At 46.9% G+C, this 14,024-nt stretch overlaps 1 protein-coding gene across 1 annotated transcript in view; it reads right to left on the bottom strand.

Annotated features, from left to right (window-relative positions):
- Positions 1 to 14,024, bottom strand: part of ADCY2 (adenylate cyclase 2 (brain)) — a 403,615-nt gene that overhangs the window by 101,247 nt on the left and 288,344 nt on the right. The window contains exons 9-12 of the mRNA XM_006875344.1: positions 13,271 to 13,403; positions 10,129 to 10,305; positions 5,299 to 5,342; positions 1,341 to 1,421 (exon numbers count right to left, since the gene is read on the bottom strand). Coding sequence (XP_006875406.1) covers positions 1,341 to 1,421; positions 5,299 to 5,342; positions 10,129 to 10,305; positions 13,271 to 13,403 — 435 coding nt within the window. The remainder of the gene's footprint in view (positions 1 to 1,340; positions 1,422 to 5,298; positions 5,343 to 10,128; positions 10,306 to 13,270; positions 13,404 to 14,024) is intronic.

Below are 14,024 nucleotides of genomic sequence, written 5' to 3'. Positions count from 1 at the left end.
CCCTCACACACAGGCTGTACACATATGCATGCCACATGTACACCCACATATACGCACTCATGTGGTTCTTCCAGAAGCCCTCAGGAGTTTTCTAAAATCAAATACCTACAAACCACAATCTAGAACACATATGCATTTTGCAAAGCCGTGTATGAATGAGAACCTTTAATCTTGGAAACAAAGAGTCCCAGGTAAAACCATTTATTCTTTCCACAAGTCAGTTTTCTGCATAAAAACTAAATGGCTAGGTTTTTATAAGGAGGGTAAGTGGCCCATGAAGGTTTTTCAACTGGGCCTGCTGGGGTTTCCATTGCAGCTTCGCTCAGCGAATGTGTGCTGACTCTCTCCCGTGTACCAGTCGCCATACTGTGGGCCTCCCCTCTGCCTCGGGGCTCAGCCAGGATGCAAACATCACAGAGACCACCAGACGGTGAGCACCATCCTCCTTCCCCGCCTTCAAGTCAACACCTCCTTTACACTTCTGAAGTATCCACGACTCGTGAGCTATTCAAGGGGCTCGGATGGCACTGTGGGATAAACACTGGGCTGCTAACATCAAGGTTGGTAGTTCAAACCCCTCGGCCTCTCTGAGGGAGACTGATGGGATTGTTGTGTTCCTGTCAAGATTTACCTTGTCAGAAACTCTACATAGGGTCACTATGAGTGGGCATGGACTCGCTGGCAGTGGGTGGTTTTGGCTTGGGGGTGCAATGCTTAAGTGTTCAACTACGAACCCAAATGTCGGCGCCCCAGCTCCATGGAAGAAGAGACCCCAGGACCGGAGCCTGAGGGGCAGATCTCTGTCACATGGGTTTGCGATGAGTCGAAATCTACTCTGTGGCATCAGACAACAACTTGAACTCTTGGAAACGACATCAGCAATTTCTCCCCTCACTGATTGAATGGCATTCTGGCCCCAGTGACTTCAGTCTCTCACGCTGAAGACCCTTCTTCCAGGATTTGCCATGAACAAGACACCGCCATGCTGTCGGGCTTTGCAGGCACTCATTGCATTTGGGATGGCTGGAGTCATAGGACACGAGGGAACAATTTTCTCCTTGAGAATTCCTATGGATTTTTACAAACCCCACTTGGTGATCGATCACACCCTCATGCTTCCCTCTCTATTTACATCGTGACTTACCTGAAAAGCACATTTTTTTTTTTTTTTAAAGAGGAAAACATCCTATTAGCAGAGCTATTATCAAGGACGACGGAGGTGGAATGAATGAATGAATGATCGCAGGCCACTTGACTTTGCCACATGTAAGTGTCACAAAACTCGCGGTGAATGAGAAGTCATTTTCAGAGAGGTCTGTTGAAGGTTAAAAAGAACTCACTTTTGAGCATTGATCCCATCAATGGCTTGGATCATCCTTTCGTTCAATTCTTCTTCAAACCTTTTCTTTTGCGATTTGGTTCTACAAAGACAATGAAACATTCTTGGTGAGACTATTATTATTCCTAAAGCTCTGGTAGCGTAGTGGTTACGAATCGGGCTGCGAACCGGAAGGTCAGCAGTTCGAAACTATCAGCTGCTCCGCGGGAGAAAGATGAGGTGATCTGCTCTCGTAAAGATTTACAGCCTCGGAAACCCTATTCAGAGTCGCTATGGGTCGAAACCGACTCGACAGCACTTAACAACAACAACAACAAAGCCAATTGTAAGGTTTTTTCTCTCTGATGCCCAAATTTATTTAATCCTGGTCATAAGCACAGAAAAAGCAATGAGGACAGCTGATGAGAATGTGTAGTCACTCTGTGTACTGAGGGGACCAATGAGCACTTGGGGCTCAGCAAACATGGGCCTTAGCGCTTATGCACAGTGTCATCATTGCAGGCATCAAACACAGCGCTGTGGGCATGCGTGCAGTGTGTGGGCTCTAAGAACCTAGTGCTTGTGATGTGAACGCTCTCTCTGCCGAGACATGCACGGAGTCTTGACTGGGTGCCTTCAGAACTGTCTTTTCCGGTGGGCCCCATTGACACTGGAAATCCCCTGCACACACTCTGTTTGGTTGATCAACTTGCCATTTTTTGTTTCCTTCTGGTTGGTTTTCCAGAAATTTGCAGAACTAGAGTCTTATTTAAGGAGCTCTGGTAGCATAGTGGTTACAAATCAGGCTGCCAACCTTAAGGTCAGCAGTTCGAAACTACCAGCTGTTTCGCAGGAGAAAGATGAGGCTTTTTGCTCCCGTAAAGATTTACCGATTTGGAAAACCTGTACAGGTCACTGTGAGTCGGAACCGACTCCACGGCACATAACAACAACAACCACAACAAGAGTCTTATTTAGGGAGCTCTCGTAGTGTAGTGTTTACAAGTTAGGCTGTTAATTTCAAGGTCAGTAGTTTGAAACTACCAGCAGTTCTATGGGAGAAAGATGAGTCAGGCTTTCTGCCCCATAAAAATCATAGCCTTGGAAACCTTGTACAGGGGCGCTATGAGTTGGACCCGACTCCACAGCACATAAATAACCAACCAAGCAGAGACTTACATAGGGGCCCTGGGGTACGCAACAGTTAAACACTCGGCTACTAAAGGAACAATGGGCAGTTTGAACCCACCCAGTGGCTTTGTAGGAGAAAGAGCCAGTGATCAGCTTCCCTAAAGATGGCAGCCCATCAGGCCCTACGGAGCAGTCTGCTCTGTATAATGTGCAGGTAGCTAGGAGTCAGAAGTAACTCGACAGCACTTAACAACACGTCTTATTTCAGGTATTGTTGCTGGTGTTTAGTGCTGTGGAGCCGGCACCGACTCACAGCGACCCTATATAGGGTTTCCTAGGAGCAGCTGGTGAGCTTGAACGCCCGACCTTGCAGCTCAAGTCTACTTTGCAGTTCAGCGTATTAACCCACAGCACCACATCAGAAAGTTGGTGGAAGAATTGGTCTCCAGGCATTCTTGGGCTGCTATCTAGGCTACAAGTGTAGCAACAATGATTGTGTGGCAGGTGTAGGACCAGCTGTGCAGAGGCCGCTCTGTTGGTCCTGACACGATGTCATGTAACAACAACAACAGTCAAGCTTTGGTCCCTCTGACACTTGCTCGGCTCGGATTTGCTGCCCTTGTCCTGCTCTGGGGCCCACTATCTGCCTGCTGCCATGCCCACCGCCATCTTTCAACGGTCCTCACTATGCCATTCCACTTCATGAGTGGCCATTGTCTCCACAGAGCACCGCCTTCTCAGTGAATGTTTCAACAGGCCATGAGGCCATCTGTTGGTCCGGTTGGTATTATGGGGTCAAGAAGGGCCACCAAGAATCCTAGGCAGGTCTGACTCATAAGTGGCATTCTCTCCATGAGGCCACGAGGTCACCAAAGACTAAGCACCACAGAGGAAGTTGGGAAACAGGAGGTAGAAGGCCAGGAGTGCAGTGGTGGTTTGGGATCACCGAGATGACCACCCAGCTAGGTCTTGGTGCTGCTGGCCTTATTGCTGTTGTTGCGTGCCACGGAGCCGATTTTGACTCATAGCTTTGCTATAATCTTTATGGCAGTACGTCACTGGGACTTCTATGGGGCTTCTGGATGGATCTGATCCGTCAACAGGTCAGTTAGTAGCCAAGAGTTTAACTTGTCCTGCCACCAGGGCTCGTGGCTGGAACTGGGGCTCTGGGTTGTTTTTGCAGCCATTTGTTTCTGTCAAAGGGGATCCAGGCAACAACTCTTCCCAGAAGGCTTTGCCCAAACATACTACGGGGTGTCTACCATATTGATATAAAAATAGACCCGTGAAGCGGAATTGAGGGGAAGGGTAGAGAGATAACAGAAGAGGTATTAAATTTCAAGTGAAAGGGTATGCATGGAATGTCCACGAAAAGTCCATGAAAAATCTCTAGAATGTTGATGGAATGTCTATGAAAAGTCTCTAGACTGTTCATGGAATGTCTATGAAAAATTCACTGAATGTCTATGAAAAATCTCTAGAATGTTCATGGCATGTCCAGGAAAAATCTCTAGAAATGTCCACGAAAAATCTGTGGACAGCTGTCCTGGATATTCTTGCCTCTTAATGGCCACAGGACTCACGTACCCTTTGGCCCATAATATTCCTAAAATTGGCTAAATTTTCTTTAATATGCTATATGCCACTTAAAAAATAATGCTGCAAAAGTCCAAGAATCCAATAATTTGTACAGCAAAGGACTGCCTAATTCTCACAGCTCTACAAAGAAGTTCAGATGTGTGGCAGGACAAATACCGACATGTAGGCCGATTCTGGAGAGCTGTGCATATCGCCTGACTTCATCAATTACTAATCGAATCGTGTTAATTTTCTTCTCAAACAACATATATTATGTGGGGCCTTGTCTTTTCCCATTGTCCCTCCAACATGACTGATAGCGCCAGTAAAGTGTCCTGTTGAGTTCTGGATTGTTCCTTCGTTATCCTAACGTCCTCTGTATGAAAGACCTTAATTTCCAAACCAAGAAAAAAGTAAAACTCTTGGAGCAGCACCCAAAAGAAGACCTCATGGGCGCAACTTATGGTGATGGGTGGCCAGTGTGGACATTCTGCGGAATTCCTCCTTTTAGCAGGAACCTTTCTTTTCACCTTAGAAAGGCTGGGCTTATCTGGGATTGAATGCCTGAATGGTGCCAAAAGTTACCACTCTCAGCTGTGAACCATAAAGCTGGCAATGCCAGTCCACCAAGGTGCCCTCCAAAGAAAGGCCTGGGAATGTACTTCTGTAAAAAAGCGGCCACTGAAAGCCCTATGTTGTTGTTGTTGTTGTTATGTGCCGTGGAGTCGGTTCCGACTCATAGCGACCTTGTACAGGATTCTGAGGCTGTAAATCTTTACAGGAGCAGAAAGCCTCCCCTTTCTCCCACGAAGCGGTTGGTAGTTTCGAACTGCTGACTTTGCAGCTCGCAGCCCAATTCGTAACCACTACGTTACCAGAGCTCCTTTATAGAGCAAACCATTCTCCTCTGACACATACAAGGCTGCCATGAATCAGATAGCTTGCTTTATCTCTCGAACTCAACATAAACATGTGATATTTTAAAGAATATATGCGTTTGAAGAAAACCCTGTTCTTCACTGCACGTTACTATTCACAAAAGTCTGTTAAGAAAACAAAGTAAAGTTCTACAATGTGTACTGGGTGGCGTGCTCCCATTCTGAAGTGTAGCACGTGACTCTAACAATCCGATGTTTACAAACAGAAAGCATGATGGCGGGGCTTTGCACAAGGAGCTGCTCTGGAGGACAAACAGCCTCACAATGACCGTAACGGGTAACAACAACTTCACAAGCAAATGAAAACGAGGCCTTTAAGAAGAGATACTGTACCTTAAAGTGCGATTTTGAAAATTGTGCTGACCCATGGGTACGTCCTATTAAAAGAAGAAAAGTTATTAGTGTCTAAACACATATTCCAAGGGGAATTTTGCAATGGTAAGAATGTAGACCATTTCGTCTTTTATTATAAAAAAGTGTTTTATTTACTGTGGCAAAATATATATAATATAAAACCAGCCATCTTAATCATCTTTAAGAGTCCGATTCAGTGGTATCACGTCACCATGTTGTACAACCCCAGGTGTTGTTGTTAAGTGTTGTCAAGTCCGTTCTGAGTCACAGCGACCCTGTGTAGGATTTCTGAGGAGCGACTGGTGAGTTTGAACCACCGATCTTGCAGTCGAGTCCTTATCCTACGGTGTCACACTATTTTTATCCAAAACATTTCCATCCCCCCACAAACAGAAGTTCAAAACCCTTTCAGCAACCACGCCCCAGACCCACGTAACCATGTAACCCACTCTGATCTCTATGCAGCTGCCTGTTCCACAGAGTTCACATAAGCGAGATTACACAGTATTGATTCTTTCTGTTTGCTTTCCCTCAGCTTCATGTTTTCAAGGTCTGTCCTTGTCACAGGGTGGATCAGCGCTTCACTCTCTTACGACTGAGGACTAATCACACTCCGTGTGTGCACAGACCACATTTCCGTGTCTCTTCATCTGTTCACGGGCAATTGGGCTGCTTCCACCTCTCTGCTTACTGAATAACGGTGCAGTGAATACCGCTGTTTTAGTATACGCTTATGTTCCTGCTCCTAATTATTATGGGTCTAGCTCTGGACCGCTAACTGCAAGGTCAGCGGTTCAAACCCACTAGTCACTCCTTGGAAACCCTATACAGGGTTGCTGTGAGTAAGAACTGACTTGATAGCACTTAATGACAACAAATGATGGCACTTGACAATAACAACATGGTATCAGATACCTCAGGAGCTCTGGTGGCATACTGGTTACAAGTCGGGCTGCTAATCTCAAGGTCAGCAGTTCGAAACTACCAGAGGTTCCACGGGAGAAGGATGAGTATTTCTGCTCCCGAAAAGATGTGAAACCTTGGAAACCCTGGTCCACAGGAACTTGTCAGATGGGCGTATTCTCCAGCCCTCCCCAAACCCTTCAGGCTTGGCCCTGAGCCCTCTGACTTAGCGTGCCCTCCAGGAGATCCTGATAGGGTTCCAGGTGAAGACCCTCTACTCAGTAGACAAGGCCGAGGACTGGAAAAGGTTAATGTTTTGTAGCAAGTGTCCCAGGTGAGTGGCTTCTCAGGTTCCTGAGCTGAAGTCCTGCCTGAGTGTGGCAGTGGAGGGCCTCCAGAGGTTTTCACAGTGATGTCTTAGTGCTGGGCACCTGGCTCTCCTGAGGGTGCTGGAGGCCACAGGGAATGATGGGCGCTGTGTGTTGCTAATGGTGTCAACTGCAAACTGAAAGGCTGGCATCTGAACCAACCATCACCTGCATGAAAGACAGACAAGGTTCTCTGTTCTCCGAGCGATGACCACTTAGGAAGCCTCCAGATCAGTCCTACTCTGTCCCACGGTGTCACTGTGAATCAGCATCCACTGGATGACACCTAACAACAGCATGGAGACGCTGTCCTTCACATCTGGTCAAAGTCTTGTGTCACGTACTAACCCAACGACTTCAATCACCGCAGGCCCCGGCGTGTTTCTCCTCATCCGCCAAGGAAAACGAGGTCACTTTACAATTTCTTTTTGTGCTCAGCTGCTTGCCTATGGTTGATGTCACTAAACCTGGAATTATGCTTTGAGATTGTCATCAAATCTAACAATGCAGCTGGAATTGTTCTCTGTGCTTAGCTGAAATAACTGTTCCCTTCTCCTGTCGGTGTATGGAAGGAACCCTATCATCCCGTGGCTCAAGCGCTCAGCTGCTGAGAGTCCTGGTTTGAACCCACCAGCAGCTCCACAGGAAGAAGAGGGCAGTTCTGGAAAGTCCATGGGTCAGTTCTGCTCTGTACGTCACGCCTGCTCCATCAGAACCAACTGGCAGCACAGGGTTTGGTTGGCTTATGTGTCTATGGATCCAAACTTCCCATAGTGTAAACATCGTCCCATAGTGTAGACAACTCCCATAGTGTAGACAACTTCCCATCGTGTGGGATAACTTCCCATAAGGACACAGCAATGCTTGGCTCTGCTGTACCCTAAGGCTGTCATGAGCTGGGACCAGCTTGGTGGCAGCTAACAACATGTGCCTTTCTATGTTCTCCTCCATCTGGGCCATCTTATCGCATGCGTGCCTGGTACAAGGGGCGTCTGTTTTATTAGATGCTGGAAGCAGGGCTCCTTAAGTAAGAGGCACAGTGGACTACTGCTCATTCCCTCAACACGTGGATTACCAACTCCAAGAGCAGATTGCTTTGATGTGTCTTTTCTAAGGTTTTCAAGACTTTCTACTTCATGAAAGACAGAATAAAAAAAAAAAAATTAAAAAAAATAGCAACAAAATGGTTAAGAAAAAACTTACAGCTGTTTTCAGTAGGCACTTCCAATTGTATATAACCCTGTGTGTTGGTTTCAAAAGTTAAGATGCAAAATTAAGATTAGTCATGGTTTTAACCCACAGGACTTCAGGCCTAATGCCCACTAACACCCCAAAAGGTGTGTGGGAACAAGAAAAGACATCTTACTTTGACTTCTAAAGGTTTCTCTTGCCTTTGAACCTCCAACTGCAAACGTATGAACTTGGGTTTTTTTTTAAACTAGAAATTGCACTGCAGGAGTGTAACTTTGGCGTTCCTGATGAGCAAAGGGGGGTGTTGGTGGCGGTTTCTTGTCATTGCTTAGCTCCTCCCTTATAGCAACCCTGGGCATGTAAGGGGGAAACACTGCCGTCCTGTAGCCACCTCCTAAATGCTGGTTATGTCTGAGCCCGTGGTGCTGCTGCTGTGCTAATTCATCTCCTTGGGGGTCTTCCTGGTTGGCGCTGACCTTCCACTTTTCCAAGCATGATGTCCTTCTCCAAGCACTGGTGACAACAAAGAATCAGAGACAAAGTCTGGCCATGCTCACTTCTAAGGAGCAGCCCGGCCATACTTGTTCTACGACAGATTTGCTTTTTCTTGTGGCAGTCCATGATTTTTTCAATATTCTTCTCCAACACCATAATTCCAGTGGATCAATTCTTCTCCAGTCTTCCTTACTCCTTGTTCGATTTTCACATGCATATGGGTAATGCATGGGTAATGTAACGTCCATACCAAAGGGCAGTCAGTAACAAACCCAGTACTCATGATGTCATGAGGTCTCTTAGCTACAAAATGCAAAGAGCCAAATTTTCAGGAGTTACTTTGTAAACACTGACTTGGTAATGAAGTCTGAGGTGCTTCTGAAATTTTCTGGAAAAGTGGAATGAAACGCTGAGAGCCTTTTTCCAGGAACTTTTGGAGCTGCATCATGCTTTGTCTCCTTGGGCACTTATACTCATGAAGCACAAAAACCATGTGAAGCCTTCAGTCCTGGGGAGCGCTGATCTCCACGGGGAGACTTGTGCTCCCCTCATTTGCAAATTGTTGATTGAATTGTACAACAATAAAATACCGTATTATTATTTTGGGCTCATTTGCAAGTTGTTTTGTTTTTGTACAGTTATGACCCGCCTACTTTGAACGACTTGCTCTTAGAAATGATAGGACCTCCATGCATGTAGAACAGAGAAAAGACAGATGTTAAGGATTTCACTTTACTTGAATCCAAAATCAATGCCCATCAAATCAACAGTGGGGCAATGGAAGGACACATGGCATGGGGCCAATCGGCTGCACACAAGCTCTTTAAAGTCTGAGGACTGAGGAGCATCTGACCCAAGCCAATCCTGCTGTCATGCTATGGAATTAGCACTGGACTGCAAACCACAAGGTCAGAGGTTCAAAACCACCAGCTGCTCCTCAAAATCCCTATGCAGGGTCGTTATGAGTTGGAAATGACTCAACAGCATATAACAACAATATATGTGTGTGAAAGTTGGACAATGAATAATAAGAAGAATTGATACCTTTGAATGAGGTGTTAGCAAAAATTATTGAATGAACAGATCTGTGTTGGAAGCAGCACAGTTAGAGCTCCCCTAGAAACAACAATGGTGAGACGCTGTCTTACGTGCTTTGGACATGTTCTCAGAAGGGAAGAATCCTTAAAGAAGGCCATTGTTGTTGTTGTTGTGTGCCGTGGAGTCGGTTCCAACTCATAGTGACCCTGTTCAGGGTTTCTGAGGCTGTAAATCTTTACGGGAGCAGAAAGCCTCATCTTTCTCTTGTGGAACAGCTGGTAGTTTCGAACTGCTGACCTTGCGGTTCGCAGCCCGATTCGTAACCACTACGCTACCAGAGCTCCTTTAAGGCTTGGTTAAAGTGAAAGATGAGCAAAAACAGAGGAAGACCCCCAACGAGATGGCCTGACACAGTGGCAGCACCAGTGGGCTTAAACATGGCAGTTGTGAGGAGGGCTCATCCTATTGTGCACAGGGTCACTATGAGTCGGCATTGTCTTGAACGGAGTCCTAGTGTGGTGCTGGAGGATAAGCACTGGACTGCAAGGCTGGCTTGAACCACAAGGTTGGCGGTTCAGACTCACCAGTCGCTCGTTGGAGACCCTATACAGGGTAGCTATGAGTCAGAACCGACTTGACAACACTTAACAACAACAACTAGCAGTGTCCTACTTGGAGTCACTGGTTTTTAGAATCATGTGACCGCCATGCTTGCATACAGAATGAGCTTGGAGTCAATCTTCGAGCTCAGGTTCTTTGCGCTTGGATGATGTCCATCAGTGTGGACTCCAGGGGACAGCAGGGGGGCACATACCGTGGTGCTGATCTTGCCATTCTCGGTGGTCATGCTGTCTCTGTGGTGCAGGTGAGCGAAGGGCTTGGCTGCCCCCCAGGACTCCAAGTAGCGGGTCATGCGCACAGACGCTCTCATCTTGGCTCCATCCAGGTTGTGGCGAGGCCGGAAGAGGTGTTGGGGGCTCCGACGTTCTCCCTGGGGATGAGAAACATGCTCTAAAACCAGATGGGCCAGGGTGTACCTGAGTCCTTCCCAAAGGGGACTCAACTCCATGCCCCAGGACGCATTGGAGCCCGTTCCACACAGAAGAGGCCACAAGCAGCCTCCCGCCCTCCACCCCCCAAACCTCCCTTGGGCTAGGCTGACCCCTCTCACTCCCCCTACCAGCTTCTACGACTCCTGCCTTTATTCCTTCAGGGGCCCAAGCTATCTGATAGGGTGTAAAATTTAGGAATGATAACTGTCATTTTCAGGGACATGTTCACAAATTACAAACTTGAATGGAATTTATTCATGTTTTATTTTTCCCTGATGGCTGTGCCTTTTTTTCTAAAGGAGGTTTCGTGGTCACATGGGTTAAACCCTAGGCTGCTAACTGAAAGGTCATTGGTTCAAAACCACCAGCCGTGCTGCAGGAGAAAGATGGGGCTGTCTGCTCCGGTAAAGATTTACAGCCTTGGAGATCCTAGGCGCAATTCTGTCCTGACCTGTGGGGTGGTTATGAGTCAGAATCAATTTGAGGGTAACCAGATGTACTAAGGAGTCCTGATGTGGTGCTGTGGGTTAATGCGCCAGATTCCAAAGCCATTTGCACTGCAAGGTCGGCGGTTCAAACTCACCAGCTGCTCCTTGGAAACCCTATACAGGGCCGCTATGGGTCAGAGTCGACTGGACGGCATTCAACAACACCAACAGATGTACTAAATTATGCTGATTACATTACACAGAAGAAGGCCTGGTGGCACAGTAGTTAAGTGCCTGACTGCTAACTGAAAGAGACGTTTTTCAAACCCAGCAGGCACTTGGCAGGAGAAAGACGAGGCTTCCATAGAGATTTACAACCTTGGACGCCTCCCAGGGCCGTTGGATTCTGTCTCATAGGGTTGCTATGAGTGGGAATGCATTTGATGATAGTGGCTTTAGGACTGGGTATTTTTCTCGAGTGAGGGGTCGGAGACCATTTCTCTAACGGCAGATGGTGTCACGTGGCGGCACGGTATTATCTTTGCTTGAATACACGCCCTTTGCACCGAGTTTTGGAGTTTCTTTCCCTGGTGATTTTGCTGTGACACATAAACCAGGAGGCTTCAGAAAGTTGTTGGAGAAATTCCAGTCTCTCTGACTCCTATTTCCCACAAGCTGACTGAAGACCCCTCACACCTACCCAGGTTGGTTGTCGAGTGAGTTGGAAGTTTAGCGTCCCCTGGCCAGGGTCTCATGGGCACTACCCTAAGGACAAGTCCAGAAACTGGATTCCCTTGGTTTTGGGATTTGAGTTTGGACCTTTCTGGGCACTTTCTTACTATTTGCACCACTAAGAAGCCGTGTGATCTTGGGGGGATTTATGGAAGCCTTCTGAACTTCAGATTATGAGTCTGTGAACATGGACGATGCCTCTCTGGCAGGACTTGGGCAGGGCCGGCAGATGGCTCTGGTCTGACACTGTACATGGACCTCCTTGGTACTGACTGGTACAGGTAGGATCGTCACTGAGACAGGGTCAGCGTTTGCCAAGTGATGGAGGTTCTCACTGCATATGAGTCTACTACATCTCTGTTCATGCACACACATATCTGTGAGAGTTATTCATCTTTTACACCTTTCTTCTGTGACCTTTCTCCTACGTGTCCACTGTGTCTATCTCCTCAAGGGCTTGGCCAAGATCAGTTCTCTTTAGTTCATGTTTCTCCTGCCTAGAACTCAAGATGGTGCCTTGGCCAGCCTTTCAGAAGCATCCTCCACCGATTCACACACTCAAGGACCCAACATCCAAAACCTACAGTGACAAGTGGTTCAGCTCAGCTGTACTTTCATGAATATGTAAATAAATGTTTACAAAGGCTTGGTTTCTTCTCCTGTATAATGAGACCACCACATGCAACTGTTATTCTAGAGGCAAAATCTAGTAACGGATTATGGAATTACGCTGCTTCAGTATTAGAAACACTTAGCTATGTAAGTAATCTGCCCTTCTTCCCCTAGTAACCAGTCACCATCATATCAATTCTGACTCATGGAGGCCCCAGAGTACCAGGGTCAGTTACAAAGTCTTGCTGCTTGGTTCCAGCTCATGTGTTTAAACATGGCTCCACGATCCATGGATGGCTGCCAACAAATTCTCTCAGCAATACACCTGACTTAATTTCATTAGGGTACCTTCAAAACAAAAAGATCCAACTGTAACCATGGCTTCTGAGTGGGTTTTTTTGGGCGGTTTGATTTCAGGGCGGGGGGTTTGGTTGGAGGCTTATTTTTTTGGATTCCAAAGGAGTTATCTTGATAGCTTTCTTCAGTGGACACAGGATGGTTACAGGGGCTTATTAAGAAGAAGTTTTCAGAACACGGAAAACTGCCTTAGTGAGAAAAAGGATAGGAAAGCTATGCTGAGGAAATTTCCCCCCTCTTCACAACAATGCATCTGCTCGTTCTCCAAGGATGCCCAAGGAATTTTCATGGGAAACACTGCCCCATACCCACTCTATAGGCTTCAGATTTTTTGTTCCCTCAAATCAGAGAATAGTTTAAAGGAACACAATCGGAGTCCCTTGAGGAGGCCTAAACTGCCGTTCTGATGTGGTTCGTATCAAAGAGCACAGGATTCTTGCGGGAAGGGTCAGAGAGATGGAGCACCACCTTCAGAAGTCTATAGCGGAGGACATGTTGGGAAGTAATAGCTTTACACTTCGATATTTTTCTTTAATAAAGGATTCTATGGTTTTCTAGCTATATTTAATGACTGATCCTTACAGAACTGGATCCCAGAGTCTCCTATGACTGATTGTATTTTTTTTGGAAGTAGACCTTCAGGTCCTTCATCCAACATGCCTTTGGGTAGACTTGAACTGCTGACCTTTTGGTCTGATACATGGTGGGTGGTACCCTCTTCACTCCAACCCTAGGAGAACAAAGCTCCTCTCAGACTCATTACGGCAACACTGACCTTGGGGTTGATGACGAAGTAGGTTTTCACCAGGTGCTGCTTTAAATATGGGTCTCTGATGTCACCGTCTCCCTCCTCCACCTTGTAAGCGCCGTTCAAATGCTCCAAGGTGACAGAAGAGATGTGGACACGCCTGAAATTCCATTTGAAAACCAGAATCAATATGTGCAGAGGTAAACGTGACAGGAGGTGTTCTGTTTATTTCTTGAGACAGGATTTCTTCTCCCCCAAATGAACGGGCAAAGCTCCCTTATGCTATGGAAACATACAGCAATTTGGAAGGATGTTCCTAAATGAGCTCTCAGGAGCTACTGATATCAGAGCTTCCTGGCGCTCACAGGACCCACACGGATGGTGTGTGGACTTTCAGCACACTCATCTCCATGCCCTGGGGGGCTTCCGTCCAGGAGACTTCCTTCAGACACTCCCGACAATGGCGTTTAGAAAGCTGGCTGACTGGTGAGAAAATATAGCTTTTCTTCCTCAACGCTTGCTCCTAAGTTCCTCCAAATGACAGCGTCTGCCTCGAGACTGTCTTGTCTGAACAGACACTCGGTTAACAGACATGGAGGTAGCATTTGCTCAGTGAGCCCTGGCTTTAGAGGGCTCCCAGACTACACTGCACATCTTCAGGTTCGTTTCTAGTCACAGATTTGCAGATGGGGAGAGTGTTTCATTGGAATCGCACTTCAGTCTTTGGTCAACGGCCACTAGGTGGTGGTGACCACGCATTCCGAGTGGGGTCAGGGTCTTC

Source organism: Chrysochloris asiatica, unplaced genomic scaffold, assembly GCF_000296735.1.
Source record: "Chrysochloris asiatica unplaced genomic scaffold, ChrAsi1.0 scaffold00321, whole genome shotgun sequence".
In the NCBI taxonomy this organism is placed as follows: Eukaryota; Metazoa; Chordata; class Mammalia; order Afrosoricida; family Chrysochloridae; genus Chrysochloris; species Chrysochloris asiatica.
This window is presented reverse-complemented; position numbering and strand designations above follow the sequence as displayed.